The sequence below is a fragment of the Erpetoichthys calabaricus genome, chromosome 11 (genome assembly GCF_900747795.2).
Source record: "Erpetoichthys calabaricus chromosome 11, fErpCal1.3, whole genome shotgun sequence".
NCBI lineage: Eukaryota > Metazoa > Chordata > Cladistia > Polypteriformes > Polypteridae > Erpetoichthys > Erpetoichthys calabaricus.
Window position 1 is genome coordinate 80,295,214 of NC_041404.2, and position 16,640 is coordinate 80,311,853.

Here is a 16,640-nt window from a genome sequence, read left to right on the forward strand (position 1 = left end):
GGGCCCCAACCGTCTGCCACATGATCTTCAACCATGATGAAGAACTCCAAAACAGGAAGAAGGAGAAAGAATAGTGAAGACATCTGTGAAGCTGTCTTGCCAAAATAGAAAAATTCCGCTTGTGCTCCATGAACCACCTTTATTTGAGGACCAGAAGTCTACAGATTTCCTAGTGTTAAAGAAATCTGATGTACCCACAGAAAATTCATCTGAAGATGAGGAGAATATGCAAACTCTGCGCAGACGGTGACAGCAACACCTACCACTGAGCCAGCAAAGTAATAATGTTAGCCAGAAAAGAAACAGAAGTAGCACCTCTAACTCATTGGTCCTGGCCTGGGTACTGCCTGTGTGAAATTTGCATGCTCACCCCATGACAATTTGGGTTTTTCTTAAGGTATTCCAGTTTTCTTTTCACACTCCAAAGATGTGTGTTATGTTACTTGGTGACTCTAAATGAAAAGCATGCCAGTGTGTGCCTGAATGAGGCCTGCAGTGGATTGGTGTCTCATCCAGGGTTGAGTCCCTCCTCGTGCCTAATGCTGACTGGACTGGCCTTGGCTCACTATGACTTTGAATTGGATAAGTGGTTACAGAAAATGAGTGGACGAGTTTCATAGTAAACGAAATGTAAAACAGAAAAGTATATAAACTGTTTAGAATGACTGTCGTATTTTAACAGTCATGCAGTTCACAAATGTCAAGATTAGTTTTTAAAATATATATAGATCTTTGGCAGTTTTTATACAGAGGGTGTACTACGTGATGACTTCTTTGTGCAGGTGAAAAAATAAAGACCCTCTGGTTTCGAATTCCCTTTTTTAAAAGTATGTGCAACTGTTTCAGACATGTCTCCACACAGCTTTAGAGTCAAATGAGAAGATAAATCCTGCAACCTCATGGATTCCATTCAAACTTCTTATCTAGGGAGTCATGCTGCTTTTTTTTAGTTTAAGAGTAGACCTGGGTTCGCTTCCTGGGTCCTCCCTGCGTGGAGTTTGCATGTTCTCCCTGTGTCCGGTTGTGCTCCGGTTTCCTCCCACAGTCCAAAGACATGCAGGTTAGCTGCATTGGCGATCCTAAATTGTGCTTGGTCTGTGGGTGTGTGTGTGTGTGTGTGTGTGTGTGCGCCCTGCAGTGGGCTGGTGCCCTGCCACTGAATTTGTTCCCTGCCTTGCGCCCTGTGTTGGCTGGGATTGGCTCCAGCAGACCACAGTGACCCTGTAGTTAGGATATAGCGGGTTGGATAATGGATGGACAGATGGATGGATGGATAGTTTAAGAGTTCTAATGTATTTACCACATTTTAACCCAAATATGAAATCAGTGAAGCTCCTGCTTCCAGTGTTCATTTTGATGTAAAGAATTTTTTCCTTTAATATTTTTTTACTAAAACATTAATCTCTTTAACTGCTTTGACTATTAAGCATTTTCTGCTGTATTTCTCTCAGGCTGTGGACAGTTTTATTATTATTAGTTAATGATGGTCACAACAAGAAGATGACCATTGACCACCTTCGTCAACGCCTGTATTGCCCTCCACTTTCTTAATCCAAAGAAATAATCACCCCAAGTGTTGTCACCTAATTAAAAACTGTTCAGGAACAGAGACACACTAGTAGTGTTTGTCAGATTTACTACACTGAGGGTCCTGTAGTCCAAATTATATTTCCACATTTATATTCATATTAACACAATATTCTTATGCAGAACAAAGCGCTACACTAAAGCTTTGAAACAAATTAAATAAAACCATTTCATTTGCGTGAATACATGAATAAAATAACAAACAATGCAAATTATACAGTAGCTCTTCCACGCATATGTGCATTGTCCATTTTAGGACATCATCATTTTTCACGTCTCCAAGTGATGAATGAATGTCATTCTAGTGTGTATTTTAACATAATGTGTGGGCGTGTTTATTTATTTATTTATTTTCTTGTTTGTTTGTTTGTTTGTTTATTTAATGAGATTCTGTGAAAAGCCGCATTTCCTGTTCAAATCTGTTTACAATTTAGAACCTCGCTGTTTGTCTGCTTTTTAAATATTATACCTTCTAGGCATAACAATCAGACACACTGTGGTCCCCAGAAGGCACTACAACTCCCCATACTCTCACCACAAAGGCTCAGACACAAGTTTGCTATGAACACAAAGGTTTTATTGTGTGAAAGTCTTACACAAGCAATTGTTTCCCAGACTACAACGACAACTCTAATTATATGACATTCTCTGTCATTTCTCCTTCACTCCTCCAGGCAAGCTTTGTCTTTCTCTTCCCGAATCTGGCTCCCAGTTTTGAGACAGGCAGCTCCTTTTATGTAAGACCTGGGAGCACTTCCAGTGTCTCAAAACTGTGCCTCAGAAGTATTTCCTGGTGAACCTGGATCCCAACAAAGTAAGGCTTGCTAGTCCCTTTAGTGCTCCCTGACAGCACCCAATGAACCCAATACGGCTGAGCCAACAAACTACAGTTGCCATGTGCCATGTGGGAATCTTTAGTGGTGCCATAACCCAGGGAGGCTACCATCTAGCGTCTTGGGGAAGACAATGGCCTAATCAAACTGTCTTTCCTTGTCCTCCCACACCATTCAATCCCAGCACAGCTCCAGCTGCATTACCAGTACCCACATGGCACATTTCACAGCTCGTTTTGAACATTTTTGGCAGACGTTAACAAATAGCACCTGAATGTTTTTTTCATTTGCTAACAATGTATATACAGGGTGAGTCAAAATTATGTTAATACAAATGGATTATTTTTATCTCGACCACACCTTTCCAGGTAGATGGGTAGGTCATGGTGGACAATTACCATGGCCTCCACACTCCCCTGATTTGATACCCTGGGATTTCAGGTTATGGGGTATGGTGAAGGAGTGATTGTATAGCAGGAAAGTTCGTGATATCAATGACCCGAAGGACAGAATACGGATTGTGGTATCATCTACTCCCCATGAAATGTGTGTGCGAGCTTGAAATGATACTGTTGTTTGTTGGTTTTTGTGTGTTGAACATAATGGCGAACAGGTTGAGACATTCCTGTAAATCATCTTGCACATACGAAGTATGTTTTGTGTATAAATTGTTTCCGCCATTCAAATGTTAACATCATTTTGACTCACCCTGTATATCATTGACAACCTGTTGTGCATTTCTACCAATCTTCAGGGACTGATATTAAATTTTTATTCCCATTCAACTTTCATACATATTCACTTTTCAAAAACATCTCTAGGCCCTTTCCAGCATTTATTATTTTGTCCTTCGTCCACCACAATTATTTGGCATTGTACTTTATTATTTTGTTTTATAAGGTCTTGTTGTGTACTTTTAAGACTGAAGGTGTGCTCGGTTAAAGATGTAATTTAAAATACAGGTAGATTCTTTTAGTGATTAGTTGCTGGCTGCCACTGTGTACAGCAAGTTAAGTTCCACAGTCTATGACCATCGGCACAGAGACAAACTTGATGAAAAGCCTTCAACAAAACTCACTTCCCTTGTTTCTTCTAGTGGAGTACTTGGCTAAGAGGACAAGCTCAGAATTTTAATATATTCTAATTGATGAGGCTAAGCCAGGGGTGGGCAAAGTCGTTCCTGGAGGGCCGCAGTGGCTGCAGGTTTTTGTTCTAACCCAATTGAATTAATAAGAAGCACTTATTCCTCAAGTAACACTTAAGTTTCATTTTCTTTGTCTCACTTGTTAAGATTTTGAACCCTTATTGCTTATTTTATTCTTAAATAAAATATTCTTGGTTTTGAATTGCTCCTTATCAGCAATAACATGCAAATGTCAAGAGAAACCAGCATTTCTCTATTTAGCTTGTTTCTATTTACACCTGTGTGTATTTATCACGCACAATTTGGTTTAATTAAATACTTGGAAGGAAAGTGAAGAGAAAAAAGTGAAGGACTGAGAATTACTCATTCATTTTAGACTTCAAATCATTTGGACGATATCCTTAGAAAGGAAAGGAAAATCTAGGATATGAGAAGAACTTGACATGGCAGAGTTAAAGCATTAGCAAGCCATGAAATTAAATTATTGGCAAGAATTGCTTTCTAATTAAGTAACTGGGTTGGAACAAAAACCTGCAACTACTGCCGCCCTCCAGCACTGACTTTGCCCACCCCTGGGGTAAGCCATCTTGTCCACTCACCTGCGCTAGAGAGAATTATGTTTGCCATTTAACAATCATCAGTTAATTGTTTGATTGATTAATTGTTCATTGCTGCCATCTAAGTAGCACAGCGACACTTAAAGACACTCCCTCTGCATTAGAGCCTTTGGCACAGAGGAATAAATGTGTCTGCAGTGGGTTGGCACCGTGCCCGGGATTGATTCCTGCCTTGTGCCCTGTGTTGGCTAGGATTGGCTCCAGCAGACCCCCGTGACCCTGTGTTCGGATTCAGTGGGTTGGATAATGGATGGATGGAATAAATGTGTTGTATTACATTTTAGGGAGATGTTGATGCCATTCACTGGTATGCTAATGAAGCCTACCTGTAGCATTTCAAGCTTACAGAACACTCCTTTAGTTTAAGTCTCTAAGACACATGAGAGGGATTAAAAAAGGCAACCATAATTCAGTCCTTGTGCATTGGACACCAACTGTATGCCTAGAAATATACCGTGATTTCAAGAAATATTAAAACCTTTGGTAAAATAAACAAAAGAACCATCTTTCAAAACTAATGTTTATATAAACACAGGGAACTCCAGTTTCTGTATTACATCTTGCCTGAAGAAGGGTGCTTGAGTTGCTTGCACATTGTAATGTTTTTAGTTATCCAATAAAAGGTGTCATTTTGCTTGACTTCTCAAAACTAATACAATTAAGTAAGAATGTTTTTTTAATTAATAGTAGTATATTATTTATAGAAAGGTAAAATTTTGAAACTCCTGGTATCATGGCCCAGGCTTCAGAACAGGTCATCATCCTGAAGATAACCATGTTTGGGCCCATCTAGGAAAAGCTTTAGGACAGCAGGGGGCACTTACCTGTGGTCTGCGAGTGGATCCCAATCCCCAGAGGTCCCCAGTTTTGAGACCCTGACTCTCTGTTGTAATAAAAAAATTACTCTGGGCATCTTGTCCCACTATAGCCTGATCATTTTGCCCCTTAATAACCCCCTTTGTCCCTTATTGGCTACCTGCATCTCATCCCTTCACCACTTAATAGCTAATGTGTGGTACTGGAGCAAGAATGGCTGCTGTCACATCATCCAGGTGGGTGCTATGCATTTGTGATAATTCAAGTGGTTCCCTACTATGTATGTAAAGTGCTTTGAGTAGGTTAGAAAAGTGTTACATAAATGTAATTAATTAATTCATTGCACTGTTTCCTGTGGCACATTTGAAACAACAGGTGGAGTGGTGGCTCTGAGGCTAGGGATCTGCCCTGGCAATCGGAAGGTTGCCGGTTCGAATCCTGTAAATGCCAATAGGGACTCTGCTCTGTTGGGCCCTTCAGCAAGGTCTTTAACTTGCAATTGCTGAGCGCTTTGAGTAGTGAGAAAAGCGCTATATAAATGCAAAGAATTATTATTATTAACTTATATTCTTCATTCCCCAGGTCAGGCTGTGTAGGGATCGAGAGAGGAGGAATTTACTAGTTGGGTGTGCCTAACAAACTGTCCACTCGGTGTATGTGTATTTTTACCTTTTTACAAGAATATTCAATGTGTAGGTGTCATCTTTAGTGCCTACCATGGCTCATGTCCCACCTGGGGTTGTTCATTAGTAACTTAAACAAGCGTTATAAAAAAAGATCATGGCAGCTTTTGTTATCTTTCTGAGGCAGTAGTATTACTGATATGTTACAATATGTCTGTGTGCCCAGGATTGCAGTTGACCTAACTAGGGCCTGAAAGAGCTGCCCAGCACACATACGAAGACAGGAGTGCAAACATCTAGTTGTTATGGCCACAGGTTATAAGAGAAAAAAAAACCATGACACAGACAAATAAGCTAAAAGCTCAAAGTTGGGTAGGTTATACCAGTTGTAAGTGGCTGACAGACAAAATGGCACACTTGGCCATCTCCTTCTCCCTGTAGCTGTAAACCTGCTTCGACTCACATGTGTTTGCATCCATCACATGTCTGTTCAGGCACTTACACCATAATGTTAAAACCTCTCCAAAGAGCAGCAGTTGCTTCAGTGCTGTCATTTACGCTTAGAAGATTTGCACATTCAGCAAATGACCCTATCATAGAATATATATCACTGTTATAGAATATGTTATGAGTGATTCATATAAGTAAGGAACTGTAGGGGAGCTGAGCAACATCAGCATGGAAAACACACTGTTCATGATGCACTCGCGACACATAACCGTTGCTTTAAAGTAATTGGAACTGACCTTCAAACAGCAGCACAAATCCCCAAAGATTTCTTTTTCGTTTCAGTAAGCCTGTCATGGAGGGCACTCAGCAGCTTTCTCAGTGACCTGTTTTGCATGCATTTTAGGTATCTGCTATAACTGCAGCTTCAAAGAAGGAATCCAGAGTGAAGGTCAAACTCGCTTCTAAATCTATTGCTGCCATTATTGCTAATTTAAGAGGCCTTTTCTTGCATGCAATCAGAAAGACAGATGGTTCCTTGACAGTTTTATTTTTTGATCCAGTCCTATCAGATGAATTTGGCACTTGAATTGACAAGACAGTATGGAATATTATGCCTGTGCTCCCAGAAGTGTTTTGTCTAAACATACATAGGCGTTTGTGCATACTTAGTGACTCTTAGTCCACTCCTTGCGTTTCATAAATTATTGGCCAAGTTGTAATAGTAGTACCTTAGCCAAGTGTATCTTAAAGAATAGTGGGGTTCAAGATACAACTCAAGTCAAGAAGAGAAACATTCTTTTTATATTTTTTAAAGTTCAGTGCAAAATATTGTACTGTAAGGTCAGGTCAAGTTTGATTGGGGAGCATGCACTGGTACAGCATGTTGCCACACCCACCAAATGATGAAACATCTCAGGATCCCAGTTGGCAACCCTCCCGGCACACACGTAACCCAGTCCCACCCTCCGGAAATGACCACCTATCTGTGGCAGCCAGGTGTTACGTGGGCGTCCCCTTAGCCTGGTCCTGCCACTCGGGTCCTCAACAATGAGGATTCTGCGAGTCAGATCACCCTCGGGGAATCACGCCACATGGCCGTAGTGCCATAATTGATGCTCCCTCACAATGCAAGTAATGTGCCTCATTCGGGGCTCCATGAGCAACCACTAATTAGACACAAAATCAAACCAAGGATTCTCCAAAGAGACACAGTACCGAAGGAGTCAAGTCTTCATCTCTGGTCAATGGCTAGTATCCACGTCTCACAAGGACTCTAAAGACTTGGACCTTTGTACTTTTGCAGAGATATCAGGAGTGCCACACAACCTTTTCCAGTGACCTCATGACCTCCCATTCTCTTCCAATCCATCTACTGACTTCTTAGGAAGAGTCACCAGAGACATGAATGTCACTGTCTAAGTAAGTAACCCACTCTCTCCGCAGACAGACACACTGCTGATGGCTGTGCCCAAGAGGTCATTAAAGGCCTGGATCTTAGTTTTTATCCAGGACACTCGCAAGCCCAGACACTCAGATACCTTGCTCAGTCTCTCGGCAATACAATCAGAGCTTCCATTGACTCTGTGAACATCACAGCATCATCAGCAAAGTCAAGATCAATGAATCTCTCTTCACCAACAGATACCCCACTGCCGCTGGACCCCACAATCTTGCCCAACACCCAGTCCATACAAGCATTGAACAGAGTAGGAGCAAGAACACAACCCTGACGAACCTCGGAATTAACTGGAAAAAAACGTAGAGGTTCTGCCTCCACTTTGCACAGCACTCACAGTACCATTGCATTATGAAAGTAGGAAAAAAGGTAAAATGAACAGAAGTGCCAGGTCAGTCAAGCTCATTTAGTTAACATATAATGAAGTGGTTACAGTGTTCTAAGAAGCCAAAGAAAGAGGAAGAATTTTGATGCAGAAGAATAATACACAGCCAAGTTAATAAATGCAACTGTAAAGCAAATTATAAGAAACGTGTTGATTTATTTATTTATTCAATTTAGCACAGGATGGGCAGGTGTCCCCTCTTAAAGAAGGAAAATATATTCCATATATCAGTATTAATAAAGGTCTCATAAAGAAATACATTAAATTAATTTGAACACTGGGTCATTTAGAATTAGTTCAGGGAGGCAATCCAATAGGCCTAGGTGACTGAGAGGACCAGTGATTTTGAAAAGACATTTCTTAGAATTCAAATTAGAGCAAAGAGACTAAGAGTTTTTTTTCTGAAATCATACAACATGCAAGAGAAAAGGAAGATTATCTAGCTTGGTTTGCGTTAAAGGAATTTTTCAGCCTTGTAAATGTGTATATAGCTCATTTTGTCCATCTGTTCGTTTTCTTTATCAATTTGCTCATCATGCTGTTGTAGGAACTCAAAGCTGGAAGCAGGCTTGGATTTGAAGCTGGTCCATTGCCAGGTGCAGTCACACTGGGACAGTTTACAGTAACTTATTAATCTTAAAAACACATAATACAAACCTCTGTGTGTATAAAAACTCACATGATACACATCTTGGATCTCAAAGTAAAGGGTCACTTAATCACAAGGTGGTATGAACTGGGTTGCCATACTTTTCCTTTAGACTAAAAGTTCAGCTGGTCATACAATATAATGAAATATATTTTCTTTCCATGACTTGGTGTTGTTGGATTTCCATTTCTTTGATCAAAACTACAGGACTGGTAGTGCCTTGAGTATGTCTGGGACTTTCATTGTTTAGACACAGTCATGTAGATACTGCTGCAGCAGCGGCCAATGCTGACACATACTGGTACTACAATGATTTCCAGAATGCTGTTCCAGAGTGTGCGGATTGGAGGCATACTAATGGTACACAACTTGACACAAGGGATAACACACCTGAAAATAGCAGAACATCAAGTTAAAGTAGCCAGAAAAGCACAGTTCTGAAACAGGGTAGTTAAAAGAAACACCAACATAAAAAGGTCTGAACTAGTGTATGCCGCCTTAATGCGGGGTGTTCATAGCAACTGTAATGATGTACTTCATGAGGCAGAAGTACATAATGTAATGAATAAGAAGACTTGCGTCAAATATTAACAATATTAAAATGTGTGCTTCTGTTGAAATGTTTCAGGTCTAAACATTCTGGATTGTTATAGAAATTCGAAAAATTTCACCCTCTGATGGAAGTCCATAAAAGGTTAGATCCCTAGTAAAGTATCAAAAATCAAAAACAACATATTTGTAATCACTGCCTCTGAAATACTGTAGTCTAAAATGATACCCCACATGGTTATGTCTGAAATTCATCATTTATAATCTTCTGTGAGTGACTATCACATGGTAGGGCCACCGGGAAAGAACCAAATATCAAAAATAACATCATATTCATGATCAGCAAACTCAAATTAGCATACAATAGCCCTCTATGTGCCTATATTATCAATTCACATTTTCCCCAGTTTTGTGAAAAACATTTACTTTGAACCCTCGTATCCCATTATGGGGGAAACCCTATGGTTGGTTGATGGTACGCATGATTTCAACTCCTGATCATTTTTTACTTTCTCATATACATAGTATAGAGAAAGTATAGGAATCGTGAAAAAATTCGACCTCGATATTTTGATGAATTTTAATGTTTTAGACCATCCTGAGTCCAAAAATACCATTTTTGAAATAATGACTGTCTGTGTGTAAACATGATAATGCTTTAACCTAAGTCAATGAGATTTTGTACAACTGCTTTATATTAAAAATAAGGAATCCTATCAACTTTTGGGCCACTTCCGGCGACCAGAAGTGGTACTTTAACTGAATACATTTGCAAATTTTCAAGTAAACTATGGTTATAATTAGAGATAGAAGATTAAAATTTTGTATAGATATTTATAATATAATATAATAATAAAAAGCTAATAGATATGAAATTTGAAAAAAATTACTCAACTGGAGGTAATATTTTACGGGGGACATTCAAAAAGTTTCCGCACTTTTATATTTTCGTTGGAAACGGTGAAGGTGGGAGGAGTAGCAATTGGGAATTAAAAAATTGATATGACGCTGGGAAAATTGCATTGCAAATGAAGGTGGCAATGTAGAAAATTGATGTAATTTGTTGTTGAAATTCTTAATAAATAGAGAAAAAAAATGCAGAAACTTTTTGAACATTTTAAACAACCATCCGAAATTTTTGTATCATGGAAATATAAATGTGTACACTATATTAAAAACTGTGTTCAACGCATATTCTTTCAATAACTATTATTAATTTTATTATAATTTATACATCATTAATTTAACAATAAAATGCTGGTGAGTCACGAGGCACCAGACAGAAGAAACTGAAGTGATTTCAAAATGTTTGTAAGTAATTCTTATGAACACAATGATGTACACACAAGCACCATCCTTTCATCCAGCTAATGGTAAACAGTGTGATGAGAGAAAAATAATGCAGAATGGTCTGATGTACATTTACTGATCCTCATTAGTACTGGTCATTAAACATATTTGTAATGGGAGGAGGCTTGGGGAAAGTCGCTAACAATGTAGACTATCTTGCAGATGGCCATTTCCTTACCAGATGTGTAGACAGCCCAGAATAGCAAACAGGAAACCAGTTATTATGGATACGGGGACAGCACAGAGCAGAGAAATGATACGGTAACACCAAAGCTTAGAGGCTTCAAATAGGATGTCACTCCAGGTCCAGACCTTATCGAAACTGTGAAAGGAGGAAGGCTCAGCTAGGACGTCATTAAAATCAACCTGCAGAAGGAAGACAAAAGACATTTCAGAAACTGAACAGAAAAAGAAAACGAGAAACCCTTAGATTAGGACTGTAAAATGACACAGAGGCTGACAAGGCTGACAAAAATCAAAGACAATGATGGACAAATATTAACAAAATGAAAACTGGTTGGCAAACTTGCAGTCTAAAAGTCAAGCGAAGGATTTGAAATCCATTACAGAGCAAACTCAGCACTAACATTTCACTCTGTACTGTATATTTTCCCCTTTTAATGGTCTAACTTTTCTTTTTCCATTTTTCCTAACATTTATTTCTGATACTTTTTTATAAGTATCTATGTTGACTTTTTTCCTAAGTATAATTGCTTTTTCCATTTTCTCTTTTTTAACTATGAATCTTTCTACTATTTTCTGTCTATATTTGAAAATATTCATTCTTATAACTGTTTTTACATTTGCTGTGTATTTCATTTTTTTCTTTTTCCAGTTTCTTATTTGCCACCTTTTTCTTTTCTCTATTTCTCAGAAAGGGTGTCTCTCTGGTATTATCTCTTTAGCTTTTAACAAAGAGGCTCAACAAGTAACTTCTCATTGGCGGCTAGTGATTAATCAGTTATACATTATTATCAGAACCTTACAATGGTTGCCATTAATAAAATAATTGGAACACATCAGAAAGACACCAAAAATGCTTAAAAAACAAAGAGACATTCATGGCAAGAAAGAAGAGTGGCAAGCAGCAGAAGGTTTAGTGTTTATAAAAAGGGTCAATCAGCACTTTGTGAAAAAGATTTTGGGGGACTTTAATAAAATGTGTGGTCCACATCCAAAGTAGACATCAGATTCTCCTTAGATATGTAACGAATTCATAAAATATCATATGTGCAGCCCATTCATGCAAAAGTGATGAAGGTCTATAGAAGGCCAAGTTGCACATGAGAAAAAGACCTTGCAAAGCCCTTAGTTGAATAGATTTATTTATTACAATTAATTAAGATGATTACTGTTAGGAATTTCAATATGTTAGTTATAATAGTGATGTTGTGTATCTTAAATACAACAGCCATCTTATTAATTTGTTCAATACATTGTTGTGGAAAGTTAAAACACTATAGTGAGAACTGAGCATGAACAGGAGAATGCTGTCATTGCTAGGAATGTTCACATATTCTTCCATGCAATTTTGTATTTCATTTTTAAGATTCTTTGCAAATGCATGCAATAGTCTGGGCTTGTAGATGTGAAGAAGTTCAGTAAATGTCAAGGTCTACATTAAGTGTGCACACCTAGGGTTCTGATCTTAAATCAACTATCTATAAGGAATTTACACATTGTGTCCTTCTTCAGGTGCTCCATTTTTTCCCCAGACTCTTAAAAGACAGATCATCTGGCAACTCTAAATCAGTCCATGGCCCTGATCGAATTAAGAATGTTTCCGAAAATAGATGGTTGGAAGGGTAGATATAAATCAAGATGGACTTAAGGATAACCAAAGCAGCCAAATGCAGCAACTGTATCAAAGCCCTGGAGCTGCAAAGTCAAATAATGAATTTGCAGAGCCAAATTCAAGCCACATGCCAGCACAAACACACAAAAAAGGAAAGTTACCAACCTTCAGGTGCTGATTTATTCCATGAGGATCCCGCACATCAATTTTGGGAGGTGGCTCTGCAGGAAGGGGTGCTGGAGCAGCAGTTCTTGGGATTTCTCCCTCATCAATCTTGCACTCCACTAAGAGGTCGTCGTGCAGCATAATGTAGGTAGGGGGCAGCAGATAAGCAGACTAATGAACACCTGCACCGAACACCCCCACCCTAAGCAACAAAGAAGCAAAATAATGAGAAATTTGACTGAAGAGATTCAGTGATCTTCCAGGTTGGAAATCCGATAGGCTTTTCCTGTTAGTCAATCTTTTTGCCCTCTTGCCTCATCAGACCCTCCCTCAGCATAATGTGCTAAATCAAACCTTGCTGTATTGCCTGGCCACTGCCAAATGCAGGTCCCTTGCTCTCTAGAAATGCCTTCCGTTGGACTGGCTCTGGTTGTTAAACTGAAGTATGTCCAGATGTAGCAGTCAAACCACTGACCTGGGGGAAGCAAGACTCCCCCCTGTGCCCTTCCAGTGTAGAAAGCCCTACCACAATGTTCCACTCTCCACTTGCATTGGTCTATGCAGGATGAAAATCCGGGCCACGGGGAGCTATTTTGAGATTTTGAAATGGGTTGGGAAAAGAAGCTCGCATATACGTGGTCATGTTTCAAATACCAGCAGCCCTCAGTCTCGCTCACTCTGTCTGTATCCTGGCTATTTTAACAGTGACATATTGCTAAGATGTGCCAGCCACAAGTGCAGCTGTTAAAAAAAGATGGGTGAGGTGGGGGGAGAGAGTCAGCAAAAGAGGCAGCACACTTAAATAGCGAATGAAATGCTTTCCTCTTTAAATGCCATTGGTGGAAGGCAAGATGGCACTCCCCTGGTGGCCTACAACCACATATAAATGATACAATTCCAGATATTAGCCACTTGCAGGGTTAGCGCCATGCATCAAATGTCTGCTATCAGGATTAGAACCCAAGACTCACGGCAGCTTGTACAGCACTGATGGTGATGAAACCATACAGCTGTCTTTCATTCCGTCTGAGCTCATGCTCACTGGATTATATTCTTACTTAGAGTCAATCAATTTGTATCAACAACAACATTTACAGTCATATAATAAAGTTTGGGAACCCCTCTTTAATTCTTTGGATTTTTGTTTATCATTGGCTGAGCTTTCAAAGTAGCAACTTCCTTTTAATATATGACATGCCTTATGGAAACAGTAGTATTTCAGCAGTTACATTAAGTTTATTGGATTAACAGAAAATATGCAATATGCATCATAGCAAAATTACACAGGTGCATAAATTTGGACACCCCAACAGAGATATTATCAATACTTAGTTGAGCCTCCTTTTGCAAATATAACAGCCTCTAGACACCTCCTATAGCCTTTGATGAGTGTCTGAATTCTGGATGGAAGTATTTTTGACCATTCTTCCATACAAAATCTCTCCAGTTCAGTTAAATTTGATGGCTGCCTAGCATGGACAGCCTGCTTCAAATCATCCCATAGATTTTCGATGATATTCAAGTCAGGGGACTGTGACAGCCATTCCAGAACATTGTACTTCTCCCTCTGCATGAATGCTTTTGCAGGCTGTCCATGCTAGGCAGCCATCTAATTGTGTTTTGGGTCATTGTCTTGTTGGAATATCCAACCCCTGCGTAACTTCAACTTTGTGAGTGATGCTTGAACATTATCCTGAAGAATTTGTTGATATTGGGTTGAATTCATCCGACCCTCGACTTTAACAAGGGTCCCAGTCCCTGAACTAGCCACACAGCCCCATAGCATGATGGGACATCCACCAAATTTGACAGTAGATAGCAGGTGTGGGCGGCACGGTGGCGCAGTGGGTAGCACTGCTGCCTCGCAGTAAGAAGGCCTGGGTTCGCTTCCCAGGTCCTCCCTGCATGGAGTTTGCATGTTCCCCCCGAGTGGGTTTCCTCCGGGTGCTCTGGTTTTCTCCCACAGTCCAAAGACATGCAGAATAGGTGCATTGGTGATTCTAAATTGTCCCTGGTGTGTGGGTATGTGTGTGTGTGTGCCCTGCGGTGTGCTGGCGCCCTGCCCAGGGTTTGTTTCCTGCCTTGTGCCCTGTGTTGGCTGGGATTGGCTCCAGCAGACCCCCGTGACACCGTAGTTAGGATATAGTGGGTTGGATAATGGATGGCTAGCAGGTGTTTTTCTTGGAATGCGGTGTTCTTCTTCCGCCATGCAAAGTGCTTTTTGTTATGACCAGATAACTCCATTTTTGTCTCATCAGTCCAAAGCACTTTGTTCCAAAATGAATTTGGCTCATCTAAATGAGCATTTGCATACAACAAGCGACTCTGTTTGTGGCGTGAGGGAAGAAAGGGCTTCTTTCTCATCACCCTGCCATACAGATGTTCTCTGTGCAATTTGCGCTGAATTGTAGAACAATGTACAGATACACCATCTGCAGCAAGATGTTCGTGCAGGTCTTTGGAGGTGAGCTGTGGATTGTCTGTAACCATTCTCACAATCCTACGCATATGCTGCTCCTGTATTTTTCTTGGCCTGCCAGACCTGGGTTTAACAGCAACTGTGCCTGTGGCCTTCCATTTCCTGATTACATTCTTTACAGTTTATTGTGATGTGATATTTTGCATACAAGTTGATAAATATTTTGTATGTCTTTATTTGTAACTTAGGCAAAACTAAGTCAGCAAAGTGAATTTTATGACAGAGTTGGGGGGAAGTGCCTGAAACAAGTTTGGTAAATGTTTCTCTGAAGTCTCTCAACTCCCACAGGAAAGCCAGGCTGCCTAACTGCCAAGCTTTACCTTAACATATGGTTTTGGGGGATGGCAGGTGTGAAGGTGTTCTATCCTACTCCCCCATTGGTCTGAAGTATGGCTGTTTGGAACTGGCTTGTATCAGAAGCCTTTAAGTACTATGACGCCCTATTGGCTCTAGAGGTTGGACAGAGAATCTATAACTTTGCTCACTCCATCACTCTCTCTCTCTCTTACCAAACTGATGCATGAACTGAAAAGGACAACACAATGAAGAGCACAGCTCGGCAGCCATATTGAGACAGGCATGTGGCCTGTTCTGAAGAAAGCTGACCACCAATGATGCCTTAACTAGAGACATTTTAAGTAACTAACAAGTCTGTGTGCCAACTGAAACTACACATCAGCATTTAATCAGGTTGTATGGTTGCCAATATTCAAATGTACTTTGCATATTGTTATTATTTATGAATATTATCAATAAATCATTGTTTAAATTGTAACTAAACTCCTGCTTGTCTTTTACTACACCTAATTGCCTGAGGTTATAGATGTAGAAGGGAAGGTGGGGAGAAGTTATATACTATAATACCTTATAAAAAGTGGTAAGTCTGTGAGATCTGAGGCATTCTGAGAAAGACTACATATTAATAATACAAAAGGGGAAAGTAGATTACTCTACCAAGACAAAACACAGTTGAAACTGACAGTTTAAACCTCTGAGATAGCTTTTTGTATCCTTCCCCTAAACTGTGATACTGAACAATCTTTGTTTTCAGATCTTTTGAGAGTTGCTTTGAGGATCCCATGCTGTCACTCTTCAGAGGAGAGTCAAAGGGAAGCACAACTTGCAATTGACCACCTTAAATACCTGGACAGAGACAACTTTTTTCTAATTTTGGTTCTGTACATTACCACAATGAATTTTAAATGAAACAACTCAGATGAAGTTGAAGTGCAGACTTTCAGCTTTAATTCAGTGGTGTGAACAAAACGATTGCATAAAAATGTGAGGCAACTAAAGCATTTTTAACACAATCCCTTCATTTCAGGGGCTCAAAAGTAATTGGACAAATTAAATAACTGGAAATAAAATGTTCATTTCTAATACTTGGTTGAAAAACCTTTGCTGGCAATGACAACCTGAAGTCTTGAACTCATGGACATCACCAGATGCTGGGTTTCCTCCTTTTTAATGCTCTGCCAGGCCTTTACTGCAGCGGCTTTCAGTTGCTGTTTGTTTGTGGGCCTTTGTGTCTGAAGTTTAGTCTTCAGCAAGTGAAATGCATGCTCAGTTGGGTTAAGATCAGGTGAGTGACTTGGCCATTCAAGAATTTTCCACTTCTTTGCTTTAATAAACTCCTGGGTTGCATTGGTTGTATGTTTTGGGTCATTGTCCATCTGTATCATGAAACGCAATCAATTTGACTGCATTTAGCTGGATTTGAGCAGACAGTATGTCTCTGAACA

The 16,640-nt window shown here is 39.8% G+C and overlaps 1 protein-coding gene across 1 annotated transcript; it reads right to left on the reverse strand.

The window, feature by feature from the left end:
• Nucleotides 1-8,374: 8,374 nt before the first annotated feature.
• On the reverse strand, nt 8,375-13,004 carry cav4b (caveolin 4b). The gene is made up of 3 exons (XM_028813417.2): nt 12,420-13,004; nt 10,638-10,825; nt 8,375-8,950 (listed from the first exon to the last, which is right to left on the reverse strand). Exons 1-3 carry the CDS (start codon nt 12,558-12,560, stop codon nt 8,800-8,802), a joined length of 480 nt encoding a protein of 159 aa, XP_028669250.1. The 5' UTR covers nt 12,561-13,004; the 3' UTR covers nt 8,375-8,799.
• Between the last annotated feature and the right edge of the window lie 3,636 nt (nt 13,005-16,640).